The sequence below is a fragment of the Mauremys mutica genome, chromosome 2, assembly GCF_020497125.1.
Source record: "Mauremys mutica isolate MM-2020 ecotype Southern chromosome 2, ASM2049712v1, whole genome shotgun sequence".
Lineage (NCBI taxonomy): Eukaryota > Metazoa > Chordata > Testudines > Geoemydidae > Mauremys > Mauremys mutica.
The window spans coordinates 97,400,379-97,413,229 of NC_059073.1; the positions used below are offsets into that span (position 1 = coordinate 97,400,379).

The 12,851-nt window shown below is 39.1% G+C and overlaps 1 protein-coding gene across 1 annotated transcript; it reads right to left on the bottom strand.

The window, feature by feature from the left end:
• Window positions 1–2,172: 2,172 nt before the first annotated feature.
• DSEL (dermatan sulfate epimerase like) lies at window positions 2,173–10,908 on the bottom strand. Its single transcript, XM_045006789.1, has one exon. It carries the CDS (start codon window positions 10,906–10,908, stop codon window positions 7,258–7,260), a length of 3,651 nt encoding a protein of 1,216 aa, XP_044862724.1. The 3' UTR covers window positions 2,173–7,257.
• Window positions 10,909–12,851: the final 1,943 nt, after the last annotated feature.

Genomic DNA, 12,851 nt, shown 5'->3' on the forward strand with positions numbered 1-12,851 from the left:
GCTCATCAGTGGCTGTTAGCCAAGATGGTCGGGGACACAACCTTTGTTACTGGTCTCCCTAAATCTCAGACTGCCAGAAGTTGGGACTGGATGACAGGGGATAGATTACTTGATAAATTGCTCTCTTCTGTTCATTCTCTCCAAACCACCTAGCTTTGTCAACTGCCAGAAGACAGAATACTGGGCTCAATGGACCATTCGGTCTGACCCAGAATGGCCGTTCTTATGTTCTAATTGGGTGGTGTCCTTTCTTTTGTGGTCTATAAATGTATCAGATAATCTTAACCTGTACCTTTGATTCAGGCTAAAAAGTGATTCATGTATTAAACCCTACAAAACATAACTTTTTATTTTCTGCCATGTATCATACACCAAGAAGAATAAACTTGTATGGTATACAGAGGCTTTTGGTTTCAGTAATTTCAGGTCTTTTGGAAATATTAAGAAATAGATATACAATATTTCCCTGTGATCTAAATATTTCTTTAAATATTAAAGAGCAAAATACAACTCTAGCCAGAATGTGTTGTCACAGATTGTTCCCAAAGCACTTATTCGTTACTTAAGGGAGGCAGTGTTGTCTAGTGGATAGAGTGATGGACTGGGACTTAGGAGACCTGAGATCTATTACCAGCACAGCCACTAACCTTCTGGGTGACCTTTGGCAAGTCACTTCATGTCCTGAGCCTCAGCTTCCCCCTTCTGTAGGATAAGAAAGCTTACCTTTGTTGTGTAGCGCTTTGAAATCTACCGACGAAATACATTATATAAGAGCTAGGTATTATTATTAGTGCCATAATTTTGCATGGCCCTTTCCAGAGAGAAAACACTTTATGAAATGTTGGCCTCATTGAGTTTAATAAGCCAGGATTTCAACTCTCAGTCCCTGCTCCAAACACTTTACAATATAAGGCCTGATCCTCCACTTATTAACATCTGCAATTTTACACCTGTAAGTGGAATGAGGATGAATTCAATGAGAAGGTGTCTAGGCCTACAGAGACTCTGATTCGGGAAAGCATCCTCATTAATTGTGTACTTAAACATGTTTAAGTGGTGTTCCGAACTGGGGCCAAAACAAGCTCGGGAGACAGGGAAGACCAGGGCTATGATGATAAGATAATGTGCCTGTTTTGGTAGTCATGTATGCTTCTTGGTGAAGGTATTTTTATGTGTATTTTTAAAATCTAATTTCAGTGAGTTCTTTCTTAAAAATAAATGTCTCAAATTCAAATTACAAAAATACTTTAAGTTTATTTCCAAATATAACAACAAACAGGTCACACAGGTGCTCTCTACTTGTTTGCCAAATATATATGGACTGTACTTTAACCCTTGATCATGAATTGCCTAGGGCAAATGTTTTGAGTACAGATATTGCAGAATTCCAAAAGATTACACCTGGTCATATTAACCAAGAAAATCACAGTAACAAGAAATAACACATAGTCCCCTAAAGATCCAGCTCTCTTCTGGATGTCATTTGTCACATCATCTCAAGGCAATAAATAGTGAAATATTAAAACGTTCTGTTTAAAATGAAAATCCAATCTGATCTATGAATGGAACCATGCAAATAAGTTATCATTACAATAGCTGAAATCTTATGTCTGCATCAATGTAATTTTGACAAAAGCTTTCACCTTCCCTTTTTTTTTTTTTGGCTGTTTGTGCATGAGTGAAAATAAAAGACTGTTTATAATGAGTAAAGATTTATTTCTGTGGAAAAATTCTTTATCTATATGGAAGCTGAAAACATTTATACATGGAAATATTGAAATTTTACCCAGGTTAAATTTTCAAAAATTCATTATTTCCTAGAAAAGTGGCATCTTAAAGGACTGAGGTTGGTCTGGATGAGCATTTGAATGTTAGTACTAGTGAAAGGTGCCAGAATGATATCAGGGTACTGAAGTCCTGTATCCATGATCTGCCAGTAGAAAAATATTGAGGCTATTAATAAGGATGCCAGTTGTGATGATGGTTTTCGTAATGTGATTATGTACTGCCAGTAACAATACTGAGTTCACCAACTCATTTAACTACATAAGAACAGCCATACTGGGTCAGACCAAATATCCATCTAGCCCAGTATCCTGCCTTCTGATAGTGGCCAATGCTAGATGCCCAGAGGGAATGAACAGAACAGGTAATCATCAAGTGATCCATCCCCTGTTGCCCATTCCCAGCTTCTGGCAAACAGAGGCTAGGGACACTATCCCTGCCAATCCTGGCTAATAGCCATTGATGGACCTATCCTCCATGAATTTATCTAGTTCTTTTTTGAACCCTGCTATAATCTTGGCCTTGAACCCTGATACAGTCTGCGTAAATCCCACTCACTTTCCTCATCCATGTACTTCCACTGAAGTCAGGGTAAGTCAACAGGATTTGGTCAATATGGTTATGACCTTAGGTCTGTAATGACCTAGAGCTAGACTCAAAACCATTGACATACCAAAGAAAGGTTCCTATCCATTACCAATCCCCTGGATTATTTAGTCCTGCTTCCCCTAATACATCCTTCTATTTAACTCCTAAATGAAACATACACACAGGTCTCAGATATGGGTTTGCAATGGACATTCTCCTAACTAGCGTACATATTTTTCCAGCTCTCTGCTTGCCCTGTCTGTTAACTTAGATTTTTATACATTGAGGGTTCTAGCCTAGAATTTCAGCACAAAGGCATTCAACATTCACTTGACTGGAGACCCTCTTGATATGTCTACACTGCAGCTGGGAGAATGCCTCCCAGCCGAGATAAACAAATACATGCTAACTTGGCTCGAGCTAGCATGCTAAAAATAACAGCATGGATGTGGTAGTAAGGGTGGCAACTTGGGCTAGTCACCTGAGCTCGGATCCAGGGGGTCAGCAGGCTCGGACATAGGTGGCTAGTTCATGGCGCAATGTTCATACTCCTCTATTTTTAGCACATTAGCTCAAGGTAAGCTAGTGTATTTTCCTGTCTGGGCTGGGAGGCATACTCCCTGCAACAGCACAGACATACCCTCTGACAAGTACTTATTGTGGTAGTGAAGTCATGTAAGTAACTCAGAAATCATTTAAAATTTAACAGCTGATCTATTTTAAATTAAAAGTAGATGGAGAGTTGCCATACCATCAGATTTCAGGCCTCCCACAGTTTATTTTACTTATAACTAGCTGTTAATTAAAAGATAATTTTCAAAGTATTGATTTCTTCAACCTAAAACAATAGATTGATGTGCCTTATTATTTTTCCATCTTCTCATCTGCCCTGGGCACAACAGAATGATTAAAAGATAGGGCAGTTGTCAAAGCCTGGAAGCCTAATTTTAGAATACTTGATCAAACAGTGGGCCAAGTTCTGCTTTCACTTACACCAATGCAACTTGGCTATATTTCAACGGAGTTACACAGAGGCAACAGAACAGCGGATGAGAGCCCACTGGATGCACATCTGAATGGTAGGGAGAGCTGACAGATTTTTTCTCCCCATTTTTTCCAAATTTAGACAAAAATGGGGGGAGGGGAAGTTATCAAGTTTTCTCAAAACAATTTTTCATGTTTTTGTCAAAACCAGTATTTTGTTTTCAGTTTAAGGTTTTCTGATTAAAAACTCATTTATCTCACGAAAACAGATATTTTTGCATGAACATTTCCACTGCGTTGAAAAGCTATTTTCTGTTAAAACAAAACTGACAGACTTTTTTCCCCAACCAGCTCTAATTATAGTTGTGCAGTTTCTAAAATGCTACCAAAATCCATAAACTGTTGTGCAGGTGACATCACAGAAATTTAGACACATTTGATTACATTTTGATCCTGCACTCTTTTCATTCACAGACCACACAACTTGAAGTCAATGGATACTTTTTTGTATGACTGGACTGCAAAATTGGTGAACCCACTGGACAATGGAGGCATGATAAATGAAAAAGCAGGTTTGAATATGATCAGTATGAAGCTCTGGGACACTGCATTTTTAGTAATATTTTAATTTTATACAGCCTAAAAAAATAAAAATTCAAATCTGCTGACCTGGGATTTCTGGATTCTTGTTTGTGTTAAGTGTTCTATAGAAATTAGGCCCCCACAACACTGCAGAGCCTCACTTGCTCTGATATTCTTTCCTTCTGTGAGATTAATCCAGTCCCGTAAGCTACTTTTATACATAGTCCTTTGTGGTTTAGTTGACATATGCTCTTTTCTTCCCAGCAAGTAGAAATGTTCTCTATCATAGGGTTCTCTGTTAGCAGTTTTGAAGCAAAAGCACCATGTGCTCAGTTTCCTTAGAATATATAACAATATTGTGTTATTTTAAGCTCCCGTAATGCATGCAATTAGAACTTTGAAACCTTAGGACTATGGCTTTCAGTCATTACTTTCTTTAGATTCATACTTTTTTTTTCTTTTTTTCTTTTAATGTTTGTGCTTTTGATATAACTCTCTTCCCCCAAAGAATCTAATTCTCCCCAGTCATGTACCTAGTGGAGTCAATTACATCTGTACAAAGGGGTATAAAACATTACCAAACCCGAACAGGAGCACATTATAGTTGGTTTAACTTCAGAAGATGCAAGACTGTGGATAATTAAGTCCTAAATCTTGGGTATGCCAGAGTAAATGATAGTAGTGACATGTATTATCAGCCAAAGGGCATGAGATAACCCTATATGCTGAAAGCTGCAGGGACGACCTACTGATCCATGAGTGTCCCCCTTTTCACCTCGGCCTGTCAAAAAGAGCTGGTTTAAAATCTATTTGTAGCCTTTCATGCAGCACTATCAAGAAGAGAATTTTATATTCTTTCCTACTTCCCCCCAAAACGCAGTCAATCCTGAGTCTTTGAGCAGTCCTAAAACAGATGACAGAGGAAAGCCTTTCTGTTTGTTCTGATTCAAGATCATAAATCCTGGGAAGAAAAGCAAATGATCTGTCTGTCAAATGAAAGCAATGGTGTTGGCAACAATGCAACAATTTTACATATGACTGATAATAGAGAGAGAGAGAGAGAGAGAGAGAGAAACTGATTTGAGAGAATGATAGTCGGGATCCAAAATTTCACTTACAAGTTAGTGTACATTAACAAACTTTAATATTTCTTTTAACATGACATTCTACCTAGCCAGAGGTAAGACCCAGGAAAGAAGGGAAAAAGCAGCTCTGAGTCCCTATTATAATCAAAAGAAAGTGACAGCCAAGTTATGGTTACTGAGACTGCAACATATCAACAGCTTTATCACACCAGAGGCACATTTTGACATAATAATGAATGGCTGAGAAAGAGTCACTTTTATCTAGGTCAGAAGAAGAGATCACAAAAGGATGCAGAGGGTGCAGAAAATCTGTGTGTGTATGTGTGTGTGTGTAGGAACAGCAGGAAAAAAGGGGAGTACATCAGCAAGATGTTAATATTAAACATCAGCAAGAGGATTGCAATCTGTAGAGAGAAACTCATTACATCTTGACATTGCCTAATGCTTGTCACCCAAATATATGGTAATTACTCTACTGTTATATTTCAATATAATAGCACAAAACTCTGATTCCAGCGCCTACAAACAAAACTAAGCACATTTCATTACAACTTCATTAGTAATGGGGGAAAAAACAGATGGTAAAGAAAGCAGATGTCTCTGACATCATCTATGGTTTGATTTACACATCTGAAGACATTTACAGTATGTATGCATTTCAAAAGAATGCTGAGTATGATAAATTAGGACACTTTCAACATTGTCTTTTTTTTAAAAAACATTGTGAAATGAAAAAAAATATATATGGCTCAAGGAAAAACACAAGAGCCGCATGATGAAGATATTACCAAAAGCAAATATTCACCCCACAAAGGGTGTGTATTTCCAAATCAATGTGACATTTCAGTGCAGATTTAAAGAAACAAGGATCATATTTTAAAATAATCAGATGCTTGAAAGAAATTACTGAGATTAATTGTCATCCAAGCCTGGAGTAGGAGAGAGAAACCTCTTTGAAGTGACTCAACGCAAAGAGCAACCTTGACCAGCCATAAGATGTTGCTGGCAGATCTAGTCTACAGAAAAGTTAATCATCCCTTGATGAAACATGGGTCTGGAGATTTATCTGGGTTCTTCTAATCACTACATTCCCCCCTGATATTAATATATTACCACTGATGATGACCACATCAAATGTTTGCATTGACAGGAATTCCTACACCTTTGCCACTGGAATTAGTGAGAGTTATGCACAATGGTCAGCTAAAAAGAGAGGAGACTTCATAGTGTGTTACAACAAACAAAGAAGGATAGAGGAGTCTTACTGAGAAAAGAGGAAGTTCATTCAGATTATCTTAGCTAAGAGGAGGTTCACAGAGTAGCAGCATCAGTGGCGAGGGCATTAGCAGCTTTGAAAATCCAGGGGCAGTTTAGTATGGTGGAGCACCGTCGGAGTTTCATAGGATCCTTTAGAAACCTCTCAGCTAATTTTTAACTGATAGATTTATGGGGTTTTATGAGGTTTTGTGGATTTCTTGTGATGGTTTCCCTCTCCCACCCATCCCCAAAGTTCATTTAGTGCTCACAGAAGGTGCCAGATTGATGGAACTGAAGACTGAAGTCTTCTCTTTATCTACAGAATAGTTACAGCAAGAACTCATCCTCATAAAACCCTACCAAAGAGCTTAAGTTCTGACCTGGAGGAACCATATCACATGTCATTCAGTTTCTATGCCTAGTCAGCCCTTGGCCTGTCTGCTGAGACTCCTAATAAGGAGCCAGATTTACTAGTTCACCAACTCAAGTGATGGACAACAGATTTAAACCCCAGTTTTACTCAGTTTATGGCTACTTTGCCCCATTGGGGTAGCAAGTGGCCAGAATATACCTGCGAATCTGATCCCATTACGAAGTGGGCTGAGACCACCAACTCATTTCATATAGGCCACCAAACAGCCATCAGATGGTAACTACTTTGGGCAACTACCCACTCGGGCTGGAGTCAAATTGTTCACCTGGAAGTGCAAGGCTCCATACCAATCCCTTGACCTATCCATTCCCCAGCTGGTAGATTTGTAAAGGTTCACACAGCTTTATTTGAAAGGCAGCAAAAGTAGTTATAAGTGTTTGCTTTTAAAAATCCTGCTAGAACAAATATCTATTTTTTAAATAAATCTTTCTGCATGTAACAGACTGTACACACATTTTACAAGAATAAACAAACTCTCTAATTCTTATTCACACACTGAGGAGTTGGGGATCATTAGTGCAAACTACTGCTGACCTGCAGCATTTAAACTGTAAACTTTGGGTATCCTAAGTGGTCCATCAAGGTACAACAGATGTCCTCAATCAGTCTAATTTCTTCAATAGGCATTTTTTGTTCCCAGGCATGAATACTAGTTGGTGATATTTCACCTTCATAAGGAAGGTAGAAAAGATTGGTGGAGGTGGCAAACAATATTTGGTTTAAGCTAGCAGGAGACAGAGGAATACCAAGGAAAGCATAAATTGCTTCAGCTGTCTTCTGAGGAGAGCTCACAATATCTTCAAACTTGACCAGCTGATAATTTGTCTGCAGCAGATCCCCATTTACTCGCAGTGCTGCTGCTGTGTTTGCTAGCCACAAATGGGACAGCACAGAAACTGCATTTGACCTAGAATCCAAGAGTTCTTCCCTCAGTGATTCATATTCAAAGGCATAGCATGAATTTAAACCACACTTTTCTTTCCCGCCTTCCACTTTAAACAGCATAGCTAAGCGCTGTGGAACATTTTTCAAGGAGTAAAGGCTTGGCTTACTTTTATACAACATTGAGTAGATCCATGCCCGAGGGTCCCTTACAACATACAATGCCCTCATTGAGGGACCTATGATTTCTTGAAAGAAAGGAAGCTTTAATGTCCAGCTCCCACTACTTAAACTAAGCACAGGACGTGCATTTGGATAATAGGCAAGGTGTCTCCTCAGTTCCCTAATGTATTCAGCATCTTTGTCTAATTTTCCTCTTGTTCTGCTTCTTTGTTCTGACAAAGACTCTCTCTTTCTGGATCTTCTCTTTTTGTCCTTACTTATGGTAGAATGCTGAGCTAATTTATTTCTGCTGGCTTCATGTAAATGAATATTTTGTAAATGCAGTTTTGTGTCTTGGACTAGGGATTGGAGCCAGCCTCGGAGTAGATGGAAACGGCCACTTTGGATATCAGAAGCCTTCCATTCACATGCATCTACAAATGTGTCAATTTCAAATTCAGTTTCAGGGATATCAAGGTAAGTTGTAGGGATCCTGATGTATATGAAATCACTACTGTTAAAAAAAAGTTGCTTTAAAATGTCTGCTCCGGAACTGGGAAGTGAGGTAATTACCACATCTGGCAAAACAACAGGGTTTCCTTCTAACTGTTTGGCTGTATTGCCTGTATTGGGGTCTACGTTTATGATGTCACTGCTCCATTTTGCACAGATAGGCTGAGTGCAAGTGCTCCATACATCCACCAGCTCAATAAACCACAGTGTGATAACCAGTATTAGTATCCAGCGCAACAATTTGCTGAAGGAAATGTAAAACCGCCACTGAAAAGCCAGTATTACCAAACTAATGCCCAAAACTAATCCTGCTATTATATTCACTTTGAATCCAAATGGGAAAACTGTTCTATTATTTGTTATCTGTTCTCGTACAGCTTCAGTGCCTAGACCAAATTTGATAACTTTGTTTTGATCAGCTACCTTGGCAAAGCCACCAAATCCCAAATAATTGAACCTTGTCCTCAGACTGTGATATTCAGTCACAATGGAGACAATATTTTCAGTGTTGTTGACATTTAGAAAAATTTGAAATCCATATTTGGAATCATCTATGAATCTGCAGTTAGAAACATTAACATACGGTCCATAGAACACATATGCAACTCTTGTAACAGTGGTTTTCATGGGAAAGGTAACATTTATGAACTGAGTCCATCGCTTTTTGAACTCTGCTGCTTGCTCTGCCTCTTGTATCCTGGCAACAGGACTATTCCCATGATGATCAAACCAAAACATCTTATAATGAGCATCCCACACATCCATCATGGCTCCACTATATTTGTTCATAAATTTATAGGGTATATATTTAAAATCAATGTCAAGATTATGAAAGAAGGCACTGACAGAGCTGAGGGGAGAGTCTTTCTCCTTCTCAATATGGTCTACTACTAGCAATGTCTGAGCATTTAGGAGTAGCAAAGTACGATACACGCTTTTCAGTTTCATTGCAGAAGAGTAGGCAGATGCTGCCTCACCACTCACAAACATCATCTCCCCATACTGAGAGGCTGTTATAATCTCCCCAGCTGAGTCTCCAGCCTCATCACCAATCCACTTAAGCCACTGTGCACACTCCCCAAGTTGTCCCTCCCAAGGTTGATTACACTGACTTGTAGGAGATGGAGCAAACACCAGTACATTATTCAAGTGGCTGAACTTGGGTCCATATAGGGCCTCAGATACAAACACCTGTCCATTGGGGGCAAAAGTAAAGGAGTTCTGATCTGGATGTTCATGTCCTGGATTGAAACTCCTCCATCCATCAATCCAGGAATATGGCTGAAAGTGAACTATGTCATAGACTGCACGGCCACCAAGCTTTCCGGATTTAAAAGACACAAAGGTGTTGGTCTGAGTATTTGGCAACCCAGCCCCATAAGTAACAACCCCCCAGTTAGGAAACACATGCATCTTAGCAGTGCCATAGTCAGGGGGAGGTTGAGGAGTTAGTTCTGCAGCATACCAGATGTATTCAGTGTGAAGTGTGCTCCACCTTTGTGCAGTGGATGGCACCATTGGGCCATCCTTGGGCCTGTGCTTTCTAATCTGTTGTGCCAGCCAATTGCCAGCTCCATTCTTCATTACAAACTTATCCAGGAAAACCAGCTGGCTTTCAGGGCCATAAAACCAGTTATAATTAGAATCTGCTATGCCCACAGTCCTCTGATAGCCTGGTAACAGTGTGGCATAATAAAACCAAAAGTGCATTTTCAGCCAATTGTTTTCTAGGTTATTAATACCAAAATGGCGCTGGGCGAGGAAAACATATTGGGTTACTGACTTAGCTGTGTAACTGCCATAAGCTACTCCTTCGTCCAAAGAGCCATCTACAATGTGATTGAGCAGAAACATGGTTTTTTCCATCACATCAACTACGGCATGTTTCCAAATATTTGTCTGAGATTTTTTGTCCACCCCAGTAACCAGGGCACCTGTGAGCAGTGCTAGCATATTAGTGGCTTGGTGGTTATGGAGAAGTTGCTTTCCCCATGAGCGGACTTTTGAATATTCGTACATTTCCTCACTCACAACCCAGATCTTCTTTAGATATTTTTGTCTTCTGATGTTATCCAGTGAGCCATATAAGAAGTCAAAAGCAGTGGCAAAACCTGTTAAGGAGTGGCCAAGTGGCACTTCATCTCCTGGAGCATTCTCAACCAGCCAGTCTTTGTAGCCAGCCATTCTGTCCATGTATTCTAGAACAAAATCAAAGGCAGCTTTATCTTCCGGGCATAGCAAACAATAAAAAGCTAAGGGAGGCAGATTGTTACCATAAATCTCATTCCACTTTGCAGCAAAATCCGCATGCTTGGGTGGAGGTAGGTAGTATGATGGGTTGGACAGCATAACTGTCACTGCACCTCTGATAGCTCTGAACAGATGTAAATGGCTTGTACGAGACTTTTGCCTCAGTGCTTGGATATCTTCAGCATCAAAATATAAGCTTGGATGAAGAATAGTTTTTTTCAGCTTCTGGTTGGCACTGAAATCTTGCAGTTTCTGTTTCTCATATTGATCCACATTTTCTGTGAAAGTCACCCAGTCAGAGTAATTGCTTACAGATTCTTCAAAAGTGGAGAGAGCAAACCTCACTAACGCTAGGAATAAAATATGTAGTGTAAACATAAGAGCCATGATCCATTAGGCAGTTCCTTCCCTTCAAGCATACATCTTTTCAAAACACAGTGTTCAGATGTCAAATGTTGATCCAGCTAATATAACAGTGTACACTTAAGGCATTTTTGCTTAAAAACAAAAGAATAAGATAGACTCTCTGCTCAGCTTATCTGAAGTATAGTACTGAAAACAAAACAAAGGATTTCTGAAAAGTTGAACCACAGGTGCCTTGTCTGTACTTTGCACAGCTACAATAGTAAAGCATAACGCATAAAACTAAAGGGAAGGTAAAGTCTCTACATTTTCCATGTGAAACACAGTCTGATTAAATAAGTCAAGGAACTAAAAAACGTAGTATCTTTTTTGCTGAAAAGCACTGGAAAAAGACCTCAAAACTTGAATTTAAAATAACCGAATTCACACAAAAATCCTTTCCCATCACATTCTGATAAAATGCCATTCCTAGAGTAGGAAAAAATTGCACTGATGATGAAATCATTACATTTATTGAGAACAGTGTTTTGTTTTTTGCTGAAGTAGAAATGCTCAGTACTTTCTACAATAGACTCAGATGTTAAATTTACTCCCCCTAGCCTTCCTGTTCTCTCGTTTGTATAAAAAAAAATTCTTCTTCATAGGCTTGAGAGTGTGAAAGTGGAGGAGGAAAACAATAACATTTCTCCATTAGCCTCTCTCTGGAAAAAAAAAATATTTCTAATTCCTGTTCATGTCTATTTGTGGAAGGTTTGTTTGGATGCATACGCATAAAACACACAATATGCTCTCATGTCGTCTTCTATTATCTTCATTTTATCTTCAACTAGTGAAATCCAACCTATATCCCAATGGTTCCGATGATTCTACTCTTCCCATCACGAAGTAAAAGTAAAACACTTGAAAGGGGCACAAAGCCAGTGTTTTTCAACCAAAAGTGCTATTTCAGTTTTCTGTTGGCTTTGCATATTCGATCCTTTCTGTGGAAACACAAAAGTTCTCTGATGTAGTACAGATCTCAAAATATATTCTACAAATATTTAAAATGCATCAGAAAGAATTTGCAGGTTCTCATCTACAGTAAATATTAAGACTAGAAAGAAGCAATAAAAGAACAACCTTGTCAAAGTCTGCTCACTAAATTAGCTTCAGAATCAAAGTAGAATTAACTCATGACCTGATTTTCTATTTTATTTTATTTTTACTTTTTCCAAGTTGTCTGAAACTGCAAGGCCTGAGACATTATTTTATCTTTTTACATTAGCAGAGTTCATGTGAACTAATGCAACTGTAATACTCCGTTAGAAATAAAGAACAGGCTTCCTTTCCAAACAACAGTTCCAGTATGTGTCTGTGTATTCTCCTAATCGTTTAAAAAAAGTTAAGATATTAACATTTTCCCAAGTTTCTCAACCCTTTATTTCTACAGAACCGAAATCATACAAGCACACATACGGGATGCCCTGCTTCTAAGAGTGAAGCCTATTTTTCCTAGGGCTCTTCTCCTTAAGGGAACATATATCAAAAGTTTGATATTACTCCATGTGCACTATACTCCTTACCAGTGTGGCCACACAGTGTATATTTGACTGAAGCCATCAGAGGGCGCTATGAACCAATTCGTGCAGAGCAGAATTTCTCCCTTTGCTTATGTTGGCTTTGGACAACTTAACAAGTTTCGGCTGCAAACTGTGCATCTGTTAAACGCATCACTGATAGTCTCATCAGACCTCTCACGCTACTTCTGTGACAAAATCCTCCCCATCTCTCCTATTTTTTGCACTTACGCGTGTTTTAAAATAGAAGGCCATCAGCTTACCTTAGCAGCCTCCCTTGCCAGTGTCCCACTCCATGCAGACAGAGCAGCAGAGCTTGTGGCAGAAGAGCTGAGGAAAGTGTTGAAAAGAAAGCAGCAAGCTGCAGTGTAGTGCTCTCGGGCGCCCTCGCCTCTCCTCCTTTCGGTTTGC